The 14330-nt window shown below is 37.9% G+C and overlaps 3 protein-coding genes across 7 annotated transcripts in view; 1 reads left to right on the top strand and 2 right to left on the bottom strand.

The window, feature by feature from the left end:
• LOC307031599 (nephronectin-like) overlaps window positions 1–14330 on the bottom strand; it is a 63475-nt gene that overhangs the window by 24430 nt on the left and 24715 nt on the right. Inside the window, exons 1-2 of one of the 3 annotated variants that reach the window (XM_079668837.1) lie at window positions 12825–12969; window positions 12485–12638 (exon numbers count right to left, since the gene is read on the bottom strand). In XM_079668837.1, coding sequence (XP_079524963.1) covers window positions 12485–12561 — 77 coding nt within the window. In that variant the 5' untranslated portion in view covers window positions 12562–12638; window positions 12825–12969. Of the gene's footprint in view, window positions 1–12484; window positions 12970–14330 lie in introns of those variants that run through there. The other 2 variants (XM_079668836.1, XM_079668835.1) reach the window with 2 other exon arrangements.
• On the top strand, window positions 1581–7882 carry LOC307031586 (G2/M phase-specific E3 ubiquitin-protein ligase-like). 2 transcript variants are annotated; one of them, XM_079668805.1, is made up of 12 exons: window positions 1581–2043; window positions 2337–2534; window positions 2761–2997; window positions 3082–3216; window positions 3327–3499; window positions 3814–4008; window positions 4957–5043; window positions 5132–5385; window positions 5463–5588; window positions 6426–6566; window positions 6722–6830; window positions 7272–7882. In XM_079668805.1, exons 5-12 carry the CDS (start codon window positions 3334–3336, stop codon window positions 7487–7489), a joined length of 1296 nt encoding a protein of 431 aa, XP_079524931.1. In that variant the 5' UTR covers window positions 1581–2043; window positions 2337–2534; window positions 2761–2997; window positions 3082–3216; window positions 3327–3333; the 3' UTR covers window positions 7490–7882. The 2 variants fall into 2 exon arrangements, with proteins under 2 accessions (XP_079524931.1, XP_079524930.1); XM_079668804.1 differs by having other exon boundaries at window positions 2761–2999; window positions 3102–3216.
• On the bottom strand, window positions 7580–12095 carry LOC307031584 (uncharacterized protein). Of its 2 annotated transcripts, none has more exons than XR_013805995.1 (6): window positions 11389–12095; window positions 11164–11297; window positions 9551–9698; window positions 9212–9460; window positions 8841–9056; window positions 7580–8085 (listed from the first exon to the last, which is right to left on the bottom strand). XR_013805995.1 is itself a non-coding variant. In XM_079668800.1 (6 exons), exons 1-6 carry the CDS (start codon window positions 11781–11783, stop codon window positions 7885–7887), a joined length of 1398 nt encoding a protein of 465 aa, XP_079524926.1. In that variant the 5' UTR covers window positions 11784–12090; the 3' UTR covers window positions 7580–7884. The 2 variants fall into 2 exon arrangements, 1 of the variants encoding a protein (XP_079524926.1); XM_079668800.1 differs by having other exon boundaries at window positions 8841–9111; window positions 11389–12090.

Raw genomic sequence — 14330 nt, 5'->3', positions numbered from 1 at the left:
CAATACATGGAAGTGAAGTACTCAATTCACCCCAATACAAAAAAAAAACATTTCTCAATGTGCAAAAAGGAAAAGACCACAATTACTGACTGTAAAAATGTTGTATCAGCTATAGCTAATCCTCCCCATATGAACATCTCAAAGACCTATGCAAGTAATATCAACACTATTATAGCTTTACCGGCACCATTTTAAAAAATATTTTAAGTACAGTCATGCAAATTCTATCATGTAAATGTTTTCAATGTAACATCATTACTGTAAGGTATACAGTACATTCCATGGAGTTACCTTTTTCAATGGGCTGATTGACTGATAACAAGTGTTCATATTTTGCACATCAAGTGTCAATTAGTGTAGCTATGGTCTAAGTTTATGAGGAAGTGTTATCCACTGTGAGAAGATTATTTTGTTTTGTTAGACATGAGTTTACACAAAAGATTTTTGATCTTTGTGTAGAGAATTGTAACTTCAGTTAGAGAATTGTGTGATCTGTTTTGCAAAACACTGCTTAGCATCTGCATTTTGTGTGATATCAATGATAAATGGTATACTGTTGTAGAGAAATGGTTTTCTGTTTCGATGGCTGTGCTGTTGGTTTGATGAAAGGAATTTTGATTCTAAATAGTGGGTTTAGCGATTGAGAAAAACTGTAATGAGAATCCTATAAAAGACCTCCCTCACTTCAGTAAGATGTTTGTCAAGGGTGGTGTCGACACGCAAAGGAGATATTTCCCACGCCGCCTGGCAAGGGAAGACATACGCTGTGACGTAGATGAGGCTATGTGGCCAGACAGACGGCAAAGAGCAGATCAGTAAAGCTATATAGATCTCATTATCTGCTTTACTGCTGATTTACATCATTTACCCATGTTATGTTTTTTCCAGTGTATTGCTATTCATCTTTTGTTTCTCTTACGGTGCTCTTCTGAAAATGAGACATAAAAACAATGACATAGTTACAGTAACATACTGTTTTTCCTATATGTAAGTTTGTTTCTCCCAACTTGTCAGTTTTCCGTTCAGTTTCCAATATCGATAGCTTGAGGTTTGTGTATTGATGATTGTAGTCAGTATTTAGTGTGCCACTTAGTAATGACTGTTCAAATAGTCTTCTAATGAGCTGACAAATGTTTGTTTTTGGAGAAGGTATCTGGTTTTGGAAGGGGTATTTTTAGTTTTGAGTGCCTTAGAGCACTTTGCAAGAAATGTATATTGTTATGGTAGAATGTGTTGTTATGGTGACCGGAGTTTCAGTTATGAAAACACATTTGTCTCATTAGAGGACAATTTGTTCTGTTTCGATCGACTTATTCTTTTTTGTGACCAGTATTTTCAGTTTTGGTCATGTAAGTGCATTTTGCAAAATATATTCAGAGTTATGGCAAGTGTGTATGGAGGATGGATTGTGACACAATTAAATAAATAAATACATCATTAAATAATTAATTAAATACATCATTAAATAATTAATTAAATGTGTCATTAATTAATTAAAATTGGAATTAAATACATAAATATGTGATTAAATGTGTCATTAATTCATTCAAATACGCATTCATTCAATGTAAAAACCACATATAATTATTTCACTATTTAATTAATTATTTCATGGACCTGTGTTGCAGCGCTTCATGAATTTATTTTATCTGTCAAACTCGCCCATCAAAGTCAGGGGGCGGGTTCTAACACCTGATTGGTTACCCAGCGCATCAAGTCAAGACAGATGGATTCCAGATAATGGATTGATAGTGAAAATACCCCGATACACTGGATGGCGCTATTCACCTATAGGCTACAGTACGTTGGGTCAAGTGGAAGACTCCGTCCTGCACCCATGCCTGCACCTACATCGACGAATTTCATGCGTGCAGTACAACATGTCGAAGAGTTGCCCTGAGCTGCTGAGAGAAGCAGCGACTTTAATCGAGGAAGCTCTCAGCAGAACTCCTCCGGCCCCGACGGCGACCTCAGCGGCGGCGGGGGCTCCGGCGACATCGGCGGCTCCACTACCTGCCGCTCCACTGCGAACACCTGTCCAAGGTAAGCTAACTTAGTTTAGTTAAGTCATTTAATGTCAGCCAAGTGTGTTAGTAATCAATGACTTTGGACACAGGTGTAGGTTAAATTAGCGAACAATTTGGAGATGGATTGAAAAGTGTTTGTATGCGGTAGGTGTGCGCGGTATGCTTTGTGTGTGTTCAATGGTGCGGGCATACAACGCTAATCGGCAAAATAGTGTTAGCTTGCAGCAACCACTAAATTTAAATAGACGGTGAGGCTAACTGTTTTAGCTGACTGGTGACCGATTGAGTTGTCATTGTTCTGTGTTGCAGCCGAGGTAGCAAGGCTTTTCGCGCCGTATACCGGTGGCGCCAGAAGGACTATGAGACGACCAGCACAAGTCATTCGAAGAAGCTACACACACACGGTCTGTTGTTTGGCAGACCACAAGGTGGAGAAAGTTCCAAGCGTACAGCATAAACAGGAACTTCTTTCTTCAGGACTTGGAGAGCAAAAAGTGACATTTTTAGGTGAGTAAGAAACTAAGACTTTAGCAAAACCATAAAGAAAGTACTGTACTGTCTGTGGAAAGTTGAAATTGTGCAGTTATGCTCGGCATTTCTTTTTATAGACAAGTATTTCCATATGTTCATATTAGACTCAAACTTAGGTTGATTTATCATGTTGTGAATACGTTATAACAGGCTTATTTGCTTAGTTTTTGGTGAGTCAATATGATGTGCTTTTATTCCACAGGGAATGACAGCGATCCAATGGTCATATCAAACAAACTTATGGAAGTGTTCCCGAAGCTCCAAAAAGGCGGAGGCTTTGAATTTCTTAAAATTGCAGGATCTACTCGTAGTCGAAATCTGGCACTACTTCCGTGTCCCAGCTCTGGATACACACTTGCCTTTCTGAAAGATCCATCAACGATGATTGGACAGTCCACAATCTACATACGTCCACTTCAACAGGATCTAACCTTAGATTGTGTAGTGTACATAATTTCACACACTCAGTTTAATGCATAATTAAAACAAAGCTCACTGGTGACATTTAATCATTAATTAAAAGTATTTTGTTGTTGTTGCTAGGAGAGCTCAGGTCATGTCTCTGGTCCAGTAATCCCCTGCATCACTTGCCAGAATGAAGTTCCCTTTTCAGAGATGAAGCTGCACAGATTGAGCTGCACAGATTGAGCTGCAATGGGTATGTACTTCCTATAGAAATTGAAGGATGGTGTATTCTTTTTTCTTTGGGAAGTGTTGTGCACACAAACAAGGGAGTGTGACCATAATCTCAATTTTGTTAACTTGAAGGGCACCCATGCAGGCATTAGAAAGAGAACAAGAGGGAGGTGAAAGTGAAGAAAATGATAGCGGGACAGCTCCAGTCACTGACAGTCTTCCAGTGAGGCCATCAACATCAGCTGAGGGTTCAGTTGCCCCAGCAGCGATTGATGAGGATTTTGGTCCCAAAGAAACAAACAACGGTCTGTGTCATCACAATACAGTTGCTATAAGATTGTGTGTAATTTAAACTGTGTCAATATAAAAATAACACCTGTAAGATATAATTGGATAAGCTAATACAATTACAACAAACAATGGGCAATAGGGTTATATATTGTTAAAATATTTTTTTTTTTTTTACAGAAAGCGGTTTTTATATCAACTCAGCTTTGTAAAATATTCTGTAAATGTTCTCCTTTTCTGTAGACTGAGAGGATATCTTAATCTGCGGGTAACATCCCAACTAACAACATGTCTGTCTGGAATTGATCACTTTATTGTTGTTTTTTTCTAGATTGGAAGCTTATTAAGGAACCAGCTGAAGCTGCAAACGTTTTCAAAGAGCATCTTTTAAGGGAACATGCACCTGGAAAAGCACTGAGAATGAAGATGGATGTAAGGGACTCCGAAGAAGACAGGGAACGGGAACTTCTGTCATTCTATAAACAGCAGCAAGAATGGGCATGTCCACTTCATTGTATTCTTGTTGGTAAGTAATATAAAGTTTGGGTTACACTTTACTTGAATGGGTGTGCATAAGACGGACAGGATGCTGTCTTAATCATGACATGATGCCTGTCATGACACTTTATGACTGTCATAAGCATTCATTAAGTGACATTCGGTAAATGACGTCACTTTTAATGCCAAGTTGATATTGTTGTTGACATAGACCAAAACATAACCTGTCATAAACATGACACAGAACACCTTATTATCAAACTTTTTGAACGTTTTTGCATGTCTAATCTGGTGTCCTCTGTGCCAGTTATCTCTCAACCTATTTCCAACAAAAAAGGTAATGTAAAAACGTAAATAAAGCAGTAAAAAGAACCAACAAAATGCCTCGTCAATTCTGTAGATTCCACACTACAATGTGAAAGCTGTCAATATATGACAGTTTAATGTTACGTTAAGACATAAAGCTAAATATATTTTCAAAGTTTGATAATCAGGTCTTATATGTCATGTTTATGACAGATTACGTTGTTTTGGTCTATGTCAAGTTGTCATAACAAAGACATCTCAAACAAAGTCAACTTGGCATTAAAAGTGACATCATTTATCGAATGACACTTGATGACGACTGTCATAAGCATTCATAAAGTGTCATGACAGGTGTCATGTCATGATTATGACATTATCATGTCAGTCTTATGCATACCCATTCAAGTAAAGTATTACCAAAGTTTTTAATATAAATTTATCAGTAAAGTTTATAACACTCAGGTTTTTATATGAAATTGTTAAATGGGATCCATAAATCATATAATTGAAGATCACTGATGAAAAAAGATCTTGCATAATACACACATACAATATTGACTACTTTTTCCTTGCTTGTTAAATGTTACCTAATCCTGTTACCTGGATCAGTCAGCCATTGTTTTGCCACTGTTATTTATTAATTATAATTAATTCATCAATTTTATTTCAGGTGACGTTGCTGTTGGGGAGGGAGTGATGCGGTACTTTATGACAACAATAATATCCAAACTTCAGTTTGGATTCAGTCTAGATCTTGGTAAGTCTCTTCCTATTGTAAAGATGAAAATGTATTTCAGTGGTTAATTGTTTTTGATTTAATCTCTAGATCTCTGGATACTTTACAGGAGGAATGGGCCGAACACTGCTATTTGAGGGTGAACCTGATCATCTTGTTCCAGCTGCATCAGAGGTGCTTATTGAAAGTGACCTCTTCCGGGTTGCAGGAAGGATGTTGGCCCACAGCTTTCTGCATGACGGCCCCCATGTCACAGGATTAAGTCCTGCTGTAATTCATGTACTGTTCAATGGGGACCCTGAAACAGCAACTGTTGTTACAGAAGACTGTCCTGATCTGCACATCAGGAGCATCATAAAACTGGTATGTAATGTCAAAAAAATTGCCTTGCAGAATTATTGTTTGGGCAAATGTAATCACTTGTATGATTTGGATTTTAGCTTGAACATGAAGAACTTACACCGGAACAGAAGGACGCCGTTTCAGATCTTTCAATGTCCTGGGATCTCCCAACAGTCACCAAAACAAATCGGAGATGGCTACATAACAAACTTCTACTCCATGCAGTGAGTCCCTATTTATTGACGGAATTCATTGCTGTAGTTGTTGAAATGATAAAGTGTTGTGAACCCTGGGTTCTTATGTCAACACAGGAAGAGATGGAAACATTAAACATATTTGGTCTTGGCCCATAGTAATGTTAGTTATTCAAAACCAGCATTAAATACATACAGTTTAACTACTACAATGTTTCTCATTCCTGCAAGTGTTATTAGAACAATGGTATATTTAAGAAACCCCAATTTCACAAAAGTTGACCCAGTAGAAAAAATCATCATAAACAAAATGCAATCCTTCATAAAAAAAAATCACACTACAGTACATCAAAGCAGCTCAACAACACTCATCTGGTTGTGTGAATTTCCCTTTTGATAATCTACTCTAAAAAGGTGATAGTTAGGTGTTCACCACTGTTAACTTCTCTTAGTACCGTATTTGAGCACTAGACATCAGGTGCTGAAACTTAGAAAGTGGCATTTCCCCATCATCCATCATTGTCTTAAGCAGAACAGTTATGTCAGGTTTGCATGAAGCACCACTTATTCTCTCACAGGCATTTTGGGACTGTAGGCAGGAGAACTAGCATTCTCTTTAACTTGTAACCCAGGTAGAATTTTTTTTGTTGAAAAATAAAGGGACATTCCAGGAAAACACATTTGATTAGCGGCGTACGTACATTATTCTAGAACTTGAAAATGTCTTATAAAGGGTTGCTATATTGTGTAGTAGAGTGAGGATGGATTTTATAAAGCAAGTAATTTGCTTTTTATGAACATTTTCCCTACTATTGGCAAATTTGGGTTGAGGATTTCATCTGTAATATGGATTTTTCTGCCTCTTAGGTTATTGGGAGGACCATGCGCCAAATCAAACAGTTGAGAAAAGGACTGAAAGATGTGATGGTATGGCCCCTGTTGACATCTGGGCCAGATGTTGTCCCTCTTCTTCTCCCCAAAATGGCTGAAATGCAGTTCACACCACAGGTAAATCAGTAATTTAGTTAGATTTGACTTCACTTGATGAATGTACACACATCTTCAATGACTGAGCTGGTTCTCTTTTCCTTTACCAAGAATGTATTCTGCCTATTCCTTCACTAAAATAAGTTCTTTTTAAAATAATTACTTTGTTCTGTAAGATGCTTCTAGACAAAATCACATGGCCACTTGAGGACAGTGATGATGAAGACTTTGACATAGAGTCTACGTGCCGCATCACTGGATTTCTAAGGATGTTCATTGAAACAGGTAATTAACATTACAGGTGAAACTCGGAAAATTAGAATATCGTGCAAAAGTTCATTTATTTCAGTAATTCAACTTAAAAGATGAAACTGATATTCTCATTACATGCAAAGCAATATATTTCAAGCATTTTTTTAAATAATTTTGATGATTACATTTATTGATTTCATAAAATATTCTAATTTGATTCTTTTATTTTTGGTTTTCATAGCTGTAAGCCAAATCATCAAAATTATAACTGAGGCTTGAAATATTTCACTTTGCATGTTATGAGATTTGTTTCACCTTTGGAATTACTGAAACGAATGCACTTTTGAAAGATATTCTCATTTTCCAAGTTTCACCTGTATTTGGCTAATTTATTCTCTTTAGCAACTCTTCTATGTCTCATTGATATGAATTAAGTTGAACTAAATATAGTCTTGAATCCACTTTGACTTTTAGCTTCATCGGCTACACTGGTCCAGCTGCTGACGTTCTGGGTTGGCTGGGAGAAGCTTCCTCCTGAACTGAAAGTGGAGATTTCTGGTGGAACCCTTCCTACATCCTCCGCATGCTTTGAAACACTAAAGCTGCCAGCCCATTTCAAAACATTCATGGACTTTGAGAAAGCACTCGTCTCTGCCATAAATAGTGTTCAGACTGGATTTGGACTTGTTTAAGTGTTTTTCGGACAGATGTGCACTGTGCAGTTGGTCAGGTCAATTGACACAAGTTCAGTGTCTTTGAAAACAAACAGTGAACATACTGTGTCCAGTAGTTGACAATTGTTTTATTCAAAATAGTTTTTTCCATTTACTTACACCCAACCATTCTGCATCATCAGCTTTCAGTGTTAAGAGAGCAGTATTCATGTTATTCATTCAGTGGTCAATAATGAGACAGCAAGTAAAAGGAGTGTGTTTTAAGTTTAGGAAGTAATGGAGCTGTGCATAAAGTCCATTTACAAGTTCATAACAGTGATGGAAGAGCTTTAAGGCTAAACTGATTTTAAGGAATGAAGCGTTTTACTATGATTGCTTGTTCTAAGATGCCAAATAAAAGCATTGGTTGGACATTAGTCTGCTATGATTCTTGATAAAACTTGCACAGTCTCTATATATGATCTAAGTGCATCAGTTACAGAAACTCCTGGAGCTGGCAAAATGGCAGCCTCTTCATCGGAGAGTTCATGGGCCAGCTGAATCTCAGGGACTGACACAGTGCCTCCATGAAGACTGTGAGGTCCATTCCAGTCGATCCCATAGTCTTCATAAACCTGAATGGAGGACAAGCATGATCAATCTTGTACTTAATACATCAAACTAGTTTCATTACTCAAAGTATTAAACCCTCATGCACTGTTGGATGTTTTCACTCTTAAATGTGGCCATAAATGTTGCTGTGTTACAGAAAATGGAATGATTTTTGGTGACACATTAATTTGAAATGAATTTTGTAAATATAATTTTAAAAATGTCACTAGGTCAATAATACACTGGGCAAATTCTCTACCTGCATCAAAGTCGTGGCTGGGGGAAAAAAGCCACTAAAATGAACAATAACGAGTCGGTAGTGGTTTCTAACAGTGCACAAGGGTTAAGTTTGTTATTTTTGGTCACTAAGTCAGTTGAGAAATTATACATATTACAAATAACCGAAGAAAAAATCCAAGGCACTCTAGTGAAAAAACTATAAAAAGCCTTTAGGATGGCCACTTAATGATGAAATGGTTAAAACTAATCAGTACATAATTCAAAATGGGATACAACCCACATATCAGCAAACAGCCTTCTTATGAAAAAAATTACTGAGCACTATGGACCCTGTTGGTTTTTGGTCGCCTATATAGTTTTGTAAAATAATACAGCCATGAATACTATAACTATAACTCAGGTTGTTCTTTAAAAGCTCAGGAGACCTTGATAAGATGTATGATTCATTTAAAGTACCTTTATAGCATATAATTTCTCATATAATTCCATGAGGGAAACAGACTATTTAAAAAGTGTTAAAATTTGATCTTTCTTTAACCTCAGTAGGGTCCTCCATTGGGCCTTGCTCTCTGTATCTTCTCCAGAGTTGCTGTGGTGACTGATTCCTTTCAGTTCTAAGACCATGAAAGTTCCATCCATCTCTGAAAGAATCTAGGCTTTGCTGAATCAGAGGAAGGAAGATCCGGTGCAGTGCGAAAAGATGGACTTCATTGTCTGGATTCAGTGTTCCCTGATCTTCCAGTGAAGTGAAGATCTGATGAAAGAGGTCCAGGGCATGTTCATACACATCTCTCCACATCCTCTCTATTCTGTTTTTAGGATCAAATTGACAATTGGTGTTAATTTGTGGGTGACATATTCAACTGGTAATGTTTGTTGTGTGAGCCTAGTTGCCAAACAATTTTTTACCGCTGATTGTGGACACTTCTTCCTGTGATGTGCGAATTCCTGTTGGCACCTCTGCTCCTGATCATGACTTCTGCTACATCTGCATTCTCTCCTCCTTTATCAGACCGTACTCTTGATGGCAGCCCATACTGCTCAACAGCAGCGATAAAGCTCTGCAAGACAGTTCTAGCTCTATTATTGCCAGCCACAGTCAGGTAGACCACCAAACGACTGAATCCATCCACCCCACCATGGACAACAAATCTCCACCTGTAAGGCAATTGTAAACACACAAAAAACAACTTTACTGTAAAACAATTCTACTGACAGATGCATTCTTTATCTGCCAATATCACTGACCTGATGAGCTTATGGTGGCCATCTACATGCCATAAAGAGTTCGGGCCAGGAACAGAATACTGGCGTCGTCTTAACACACGCAGCCTTAGACGTCTCATGTGGACTCCCTCTGCATCGACTCTGCGTAATGAGTCTTGCAGTCTTGAGACTGAGGATAGAAGAATGAAATAAAAAAACCACACACTCACACCTGTTCAATCTACTTGACTAGTGCTGGAACAAAAATACTTGTGGAGTCACTTAATTTGAGGAAACAGTGTCATAACATAGTGAGGTGTGTACAACTATTACAGTGCAGAACCATGTCAAAATAACCAAAGTTAACTAAATTTTCTGAAAGAGAAAAAAGTTGTTACACCAAACTTAGTGATAGGATATTTTAATACATGGCTACTGGCTTCAAGTTAACTGCAAATAAAATGACTGGATGCATTGCAAATAGAAACATAGGCTACATGAACATTATCTTAAAATTAGCTAGGCTCACTACTGTATAGTTCATTTTCAAATAATAGATACAGTATAAATAAATGTAATCATTACCAATTCTGTTAAATTGATTGGTCAATCGTTGCATTCTACAGTCTGTTCTCACCACTGCTATGTATAACACGCAGTTGTTAGGGACACCGCTACAATTAGAGGAGCATAAAGGAAAAGAGGTTCAAGAGGAACTATGTAGGATATTTGCCTTATTTAATCAGCTTCGGACTAATGGTGATGGTTAGAAAAATTACTCATAACTTGTTACAGGGAGAGTGAAGGCGTGGAAAACAACCATGCAAGATCAGAGTCTGACAACACTACATAAATACACACATATAAAACATACACCAGAGGTGGGTATAGTAGCCAAAAATTGTACTCAAGTCAGCATTGTTACGTTAGAACAATATTACTCTAGTAAAAGTAAAAAGTAGTCATCCAAATAACTACTTGAGTAAGAGTAAAAAAGTATTTGGTGGAAAAAAAAACACTCAAGTCCTGAGTAACTGTTGAGTAACATCTGATTTGTCAAATAAGAACATGAATGTAATCAATAATAATCTCTTTTTTGGGGGGGCTGTCTATTTTCATCTGGCCAGGGACTACAGCTGATAATATCTCTGTTGGCTAAAGCTGCCCTTTCTGCTGTTATGGTTACAGTCAATTAATTGGGATTGTCTACGATATTATAAATGAATAAACTTCAAATTCACGTATTTTAAACAATACTTCTTAACTACAGCACACATATATTAAATCTTTACAAAAGTAACATAAATCAAGGCACAAATATTATATGTACATATTTAATACTCAGGTGGGTAGAGAAGCCAACAATTGTACTCAATAGTATTGTTATTTTAGAACAATATTACTCAATTAAAAATATAAAATATTTTTCATTAAAACTACTCTTAAAAGTGCAATTTATCCAAAAAGTTACTCAAGTAAATGTAACTCATTACTACCCACATCTGATATACACGCGTATGTAATCCCTCCATGCATTGATTTCTAAACGGCTTTGCGTTTTCTCACGACCCAGAATAGAGTTAGCAAAACATAGGAGAAATGACCGTCTCATTCTATATTATCCCTTACATCAGGTCATATATTATTATACTTACTTGTAACACGCACACCTCTTGCATTCAGATGACCTCGCATTAGCTTGTAGCCGGTGTTTGGATGTCTTCTGTGGAGTTCTGTTACAATATGGTCCAACTCCTCATCATTCACTGCTGAATAGAGGTCGGTCTTTCTGCACAAACAAAAAAAACATATTAGTATCGAGTTTGTTACACAACACCGGCCATTCATAAACTGAAAACTCGTGAATGTAGTGTAAATACCTTAGACCATTTTGTTTCATACGCCTTCTGATGGTCCTCTTTGAGACTCCGAACAATGCTGCAATTTGACAAACTGGTGTTCCAGAAAGAACTTGGTGTTCCAAGACTGCACTCGGTATGTCAAACGCCAAACGTCCTGGTCCCTGTGTGTGTTGTATCTGTTGCGCCCTGGTACCAGAGAAGCGGTGGAGTACTTCCTCTAAATTTGCAGTCACTCTACGATCAATATCTTGATCGGAAAGGGCGGAAATAACTCCAACAATTTCAATAAACTCCTCTGCTTTACACGCTACCTGCTCTGGGTCAGCAGGTCCTGCTTCCACATCTTCAGCAAGGTTTAAAATATCTCTCACCAACTCCTGAGAAAGTTGAAGAATGTCCTCCGTAGCCGCCATGCTTGGAAAGGCTTTAGACGAAAGCAATGGATAGACTAGATTTGCGTTAGCCCCGCCCCCTGACTTTGATGGGTGAGTTTGACAGATAAAATAAATTCATGAAGCGCTGCAACACAGGTCCATGAAATAATTAATTAAATAGTGAAATAATTATATGTGGTTTTTACATTGAATGAATACGTATTTGAATGAATTAATGACACATTTAATCACATATTTATGTATTTAATTCCAATTTTAATTAATTAATGACACATTTAATTAATTATTTAATGATGTATTTATTTATTTAATTGTGTCACAATCCATCCTCCATAATAGTGTTTCTGTTTAGATGGCTATGTTCTTGTTTTGAAGAAATGAATTTTGATTCTAAATAGTGGGTTTAGCAATTGAGAAAAACTGTAAAGGCAGTCAGCAAACATCAGAAGTATTGCATCAAACAAGTAACTTGAGGACCAAAGACATGTTGCAGAGTATTTGGTCATGGATAACTCATGTTGTACTAGTATGCAGGTTTGTCCCTTTAAATGAGACCAGAGATATGAATATGAGTTTATTTAAAACGCCATGAAGTGAATTAACGTCACAATTTAATCACTTTTAGAATTTACAGCACGTCTAGAAAAGTCCCTATAAAGAATACACGTTCGTTAATTCCACAAATATCAATAATAACGAGATAATAGAGAGATATTAACCTGTTGTAGTCCACTTCCTGTCCCCAGCTCCTCACACAGAACCACAGCAGCAGAACCAGGCTGAACCGGGCCAGCATTATCCCGCTTTAACCCGGGACAAAACACGGGTTACAATCCGCTCCTGGTCCGGAGACTCATCCCGGTGCCGGTGCCGCTTTACAGACGGTGAACAAAGAGATGAAAGGTTAGGGAAAACCGGCAGAAACTGGATTTAAGACGAAAGAAAATAAAGGTTATTAAATGAAATGAGTGTTTTAGGTGTTAAAGGACGTCCGATCCGCAGCGTGGGTCTGAACCACCGGTTTGAAACGTTAAAAACATTCACTTGTCAAGTTGTTACCGTGTAAATAACGGTACATCCTCCTATGGAATGATCCAAAGCGTAACAATTGATACAAGTGAATTAGAGAAAGTGTTTAAAACGACGGCTTTTGACGTTAAAATGATCCTTATTGTGTTTTTCTGAAGATGTTAAAACCCGTCGGTTCGCCCGGAACGTTCCTAGAGAGGGTCCTCGCAAGCGCTCTGATTGGCTCTCAGGATTCCAACGGCTGCTGGCGCGTGCCGGATAGAACGGGGGAAAAAACAGAAAGATTTTACTTTTCGCTTTAAATAAAGTGTTTTTTTTTACTTAAGAATGCCTTTATTTAAATGTAGTTGCAAATGTTACTTCTTCATATAAAGTTTGTATTTATTATTGATGTATTACATGTATTTATAAATGTGTAAAAAGAGAGGAAGTGTTTAATCGCGCTCCTCCTCCCACACTCTATGTTGTGACATAAATACAGTGTGTATGTGTGTGTGTGTGTGTGTGTGTGTATGTGTATCAAGGGCGCCGGAAGCAGGGGGGCCAGGGGGCCATTGGCCCCCCCACTTTTTAGCCCTGCCCCAAATTTTCGCAGCAGCAGATGCCGCGGAAAACTGTACAAATCCCGTTTCAATAATTCCCCTCTACTCTAAAGTCGCATCTAAAACGCGATCTGATCTAGCTGTGTACATTTTGTTATTTTTGATTGTTATATTCAGTCTCACTAGCTTCAGGCATGTTTGAAGCTTGTAAAGGGAAGATGACAGCTCTCACTCGCCACTCTGCTGTTCCTCAGCGCCGCTCCCCCTCCCTCCCGCTGAAATTATGAATGTAAGGTGTATAGTAATCATAGATAACACGGCAGGGTCCGTTACAGTTTGTTTTTATCTGATTTCAAATAAGCAAAGTCTTGGCTTTCAGTACATTAAACTTGTTTCGGCAAATTCAGATGATAAATAGGCCTACAACTTTGAAGCTTGTAACGGAATAATTACAAGCGGAGAACGGAGTAATTTAACGTCACTGCAGGCATAACAACAGCCGGTGTTTCTCGTGAGTCTTTCCCCCGGGAAACAAACACAATACACACAAACGCAAAAATACACAAACACACACGTATATACACGCGGCGCGGAACACTGTACAAATCCCGTTTCAATAATTCCCCTCTACTCTAAAGTCGCATCTAAAACGCGATCTGATCTAGCTGTGTATATTTTGTTATTTTGTATTGTTATATATATTCAATCTCATTAGCTACACGCATTTTTTAAGCTTGTAAAGGGAAGACCACAGCTCGCCTCTCACTGGCCACTCTGCTCTTCCGCACCGCCGCTCCCCCTCCCTCCCGCTGAAATTATGAATGTAAGGCATAGTAATCATAGATAACACGGCAGGGTCCGTTACAGTTCGTTTTCATCTGATTTCAAATAAACAAAGTCTTGGCTTTCAGAATATTAAACTTGTTTCGGCAAATGCAGATGATAAATACAGGTTTGAAGTTTGTAATGGCATAATTACAAGCGGAGAACTGAG

This window comes from Notothenia rossii (assembly GCF_949606895.1).
Source record: "Notothenia rossii genome assembly, chromosome: 3".
NCBI lineage: Eukaryota > Metazoa > Chordata > Actinopteri > Perciformes > Nototheniidae > Notothenia > Notothenia rossii.
This window is presented reverse-complemented; position numbering and strand designations above follow the sequence as displayed.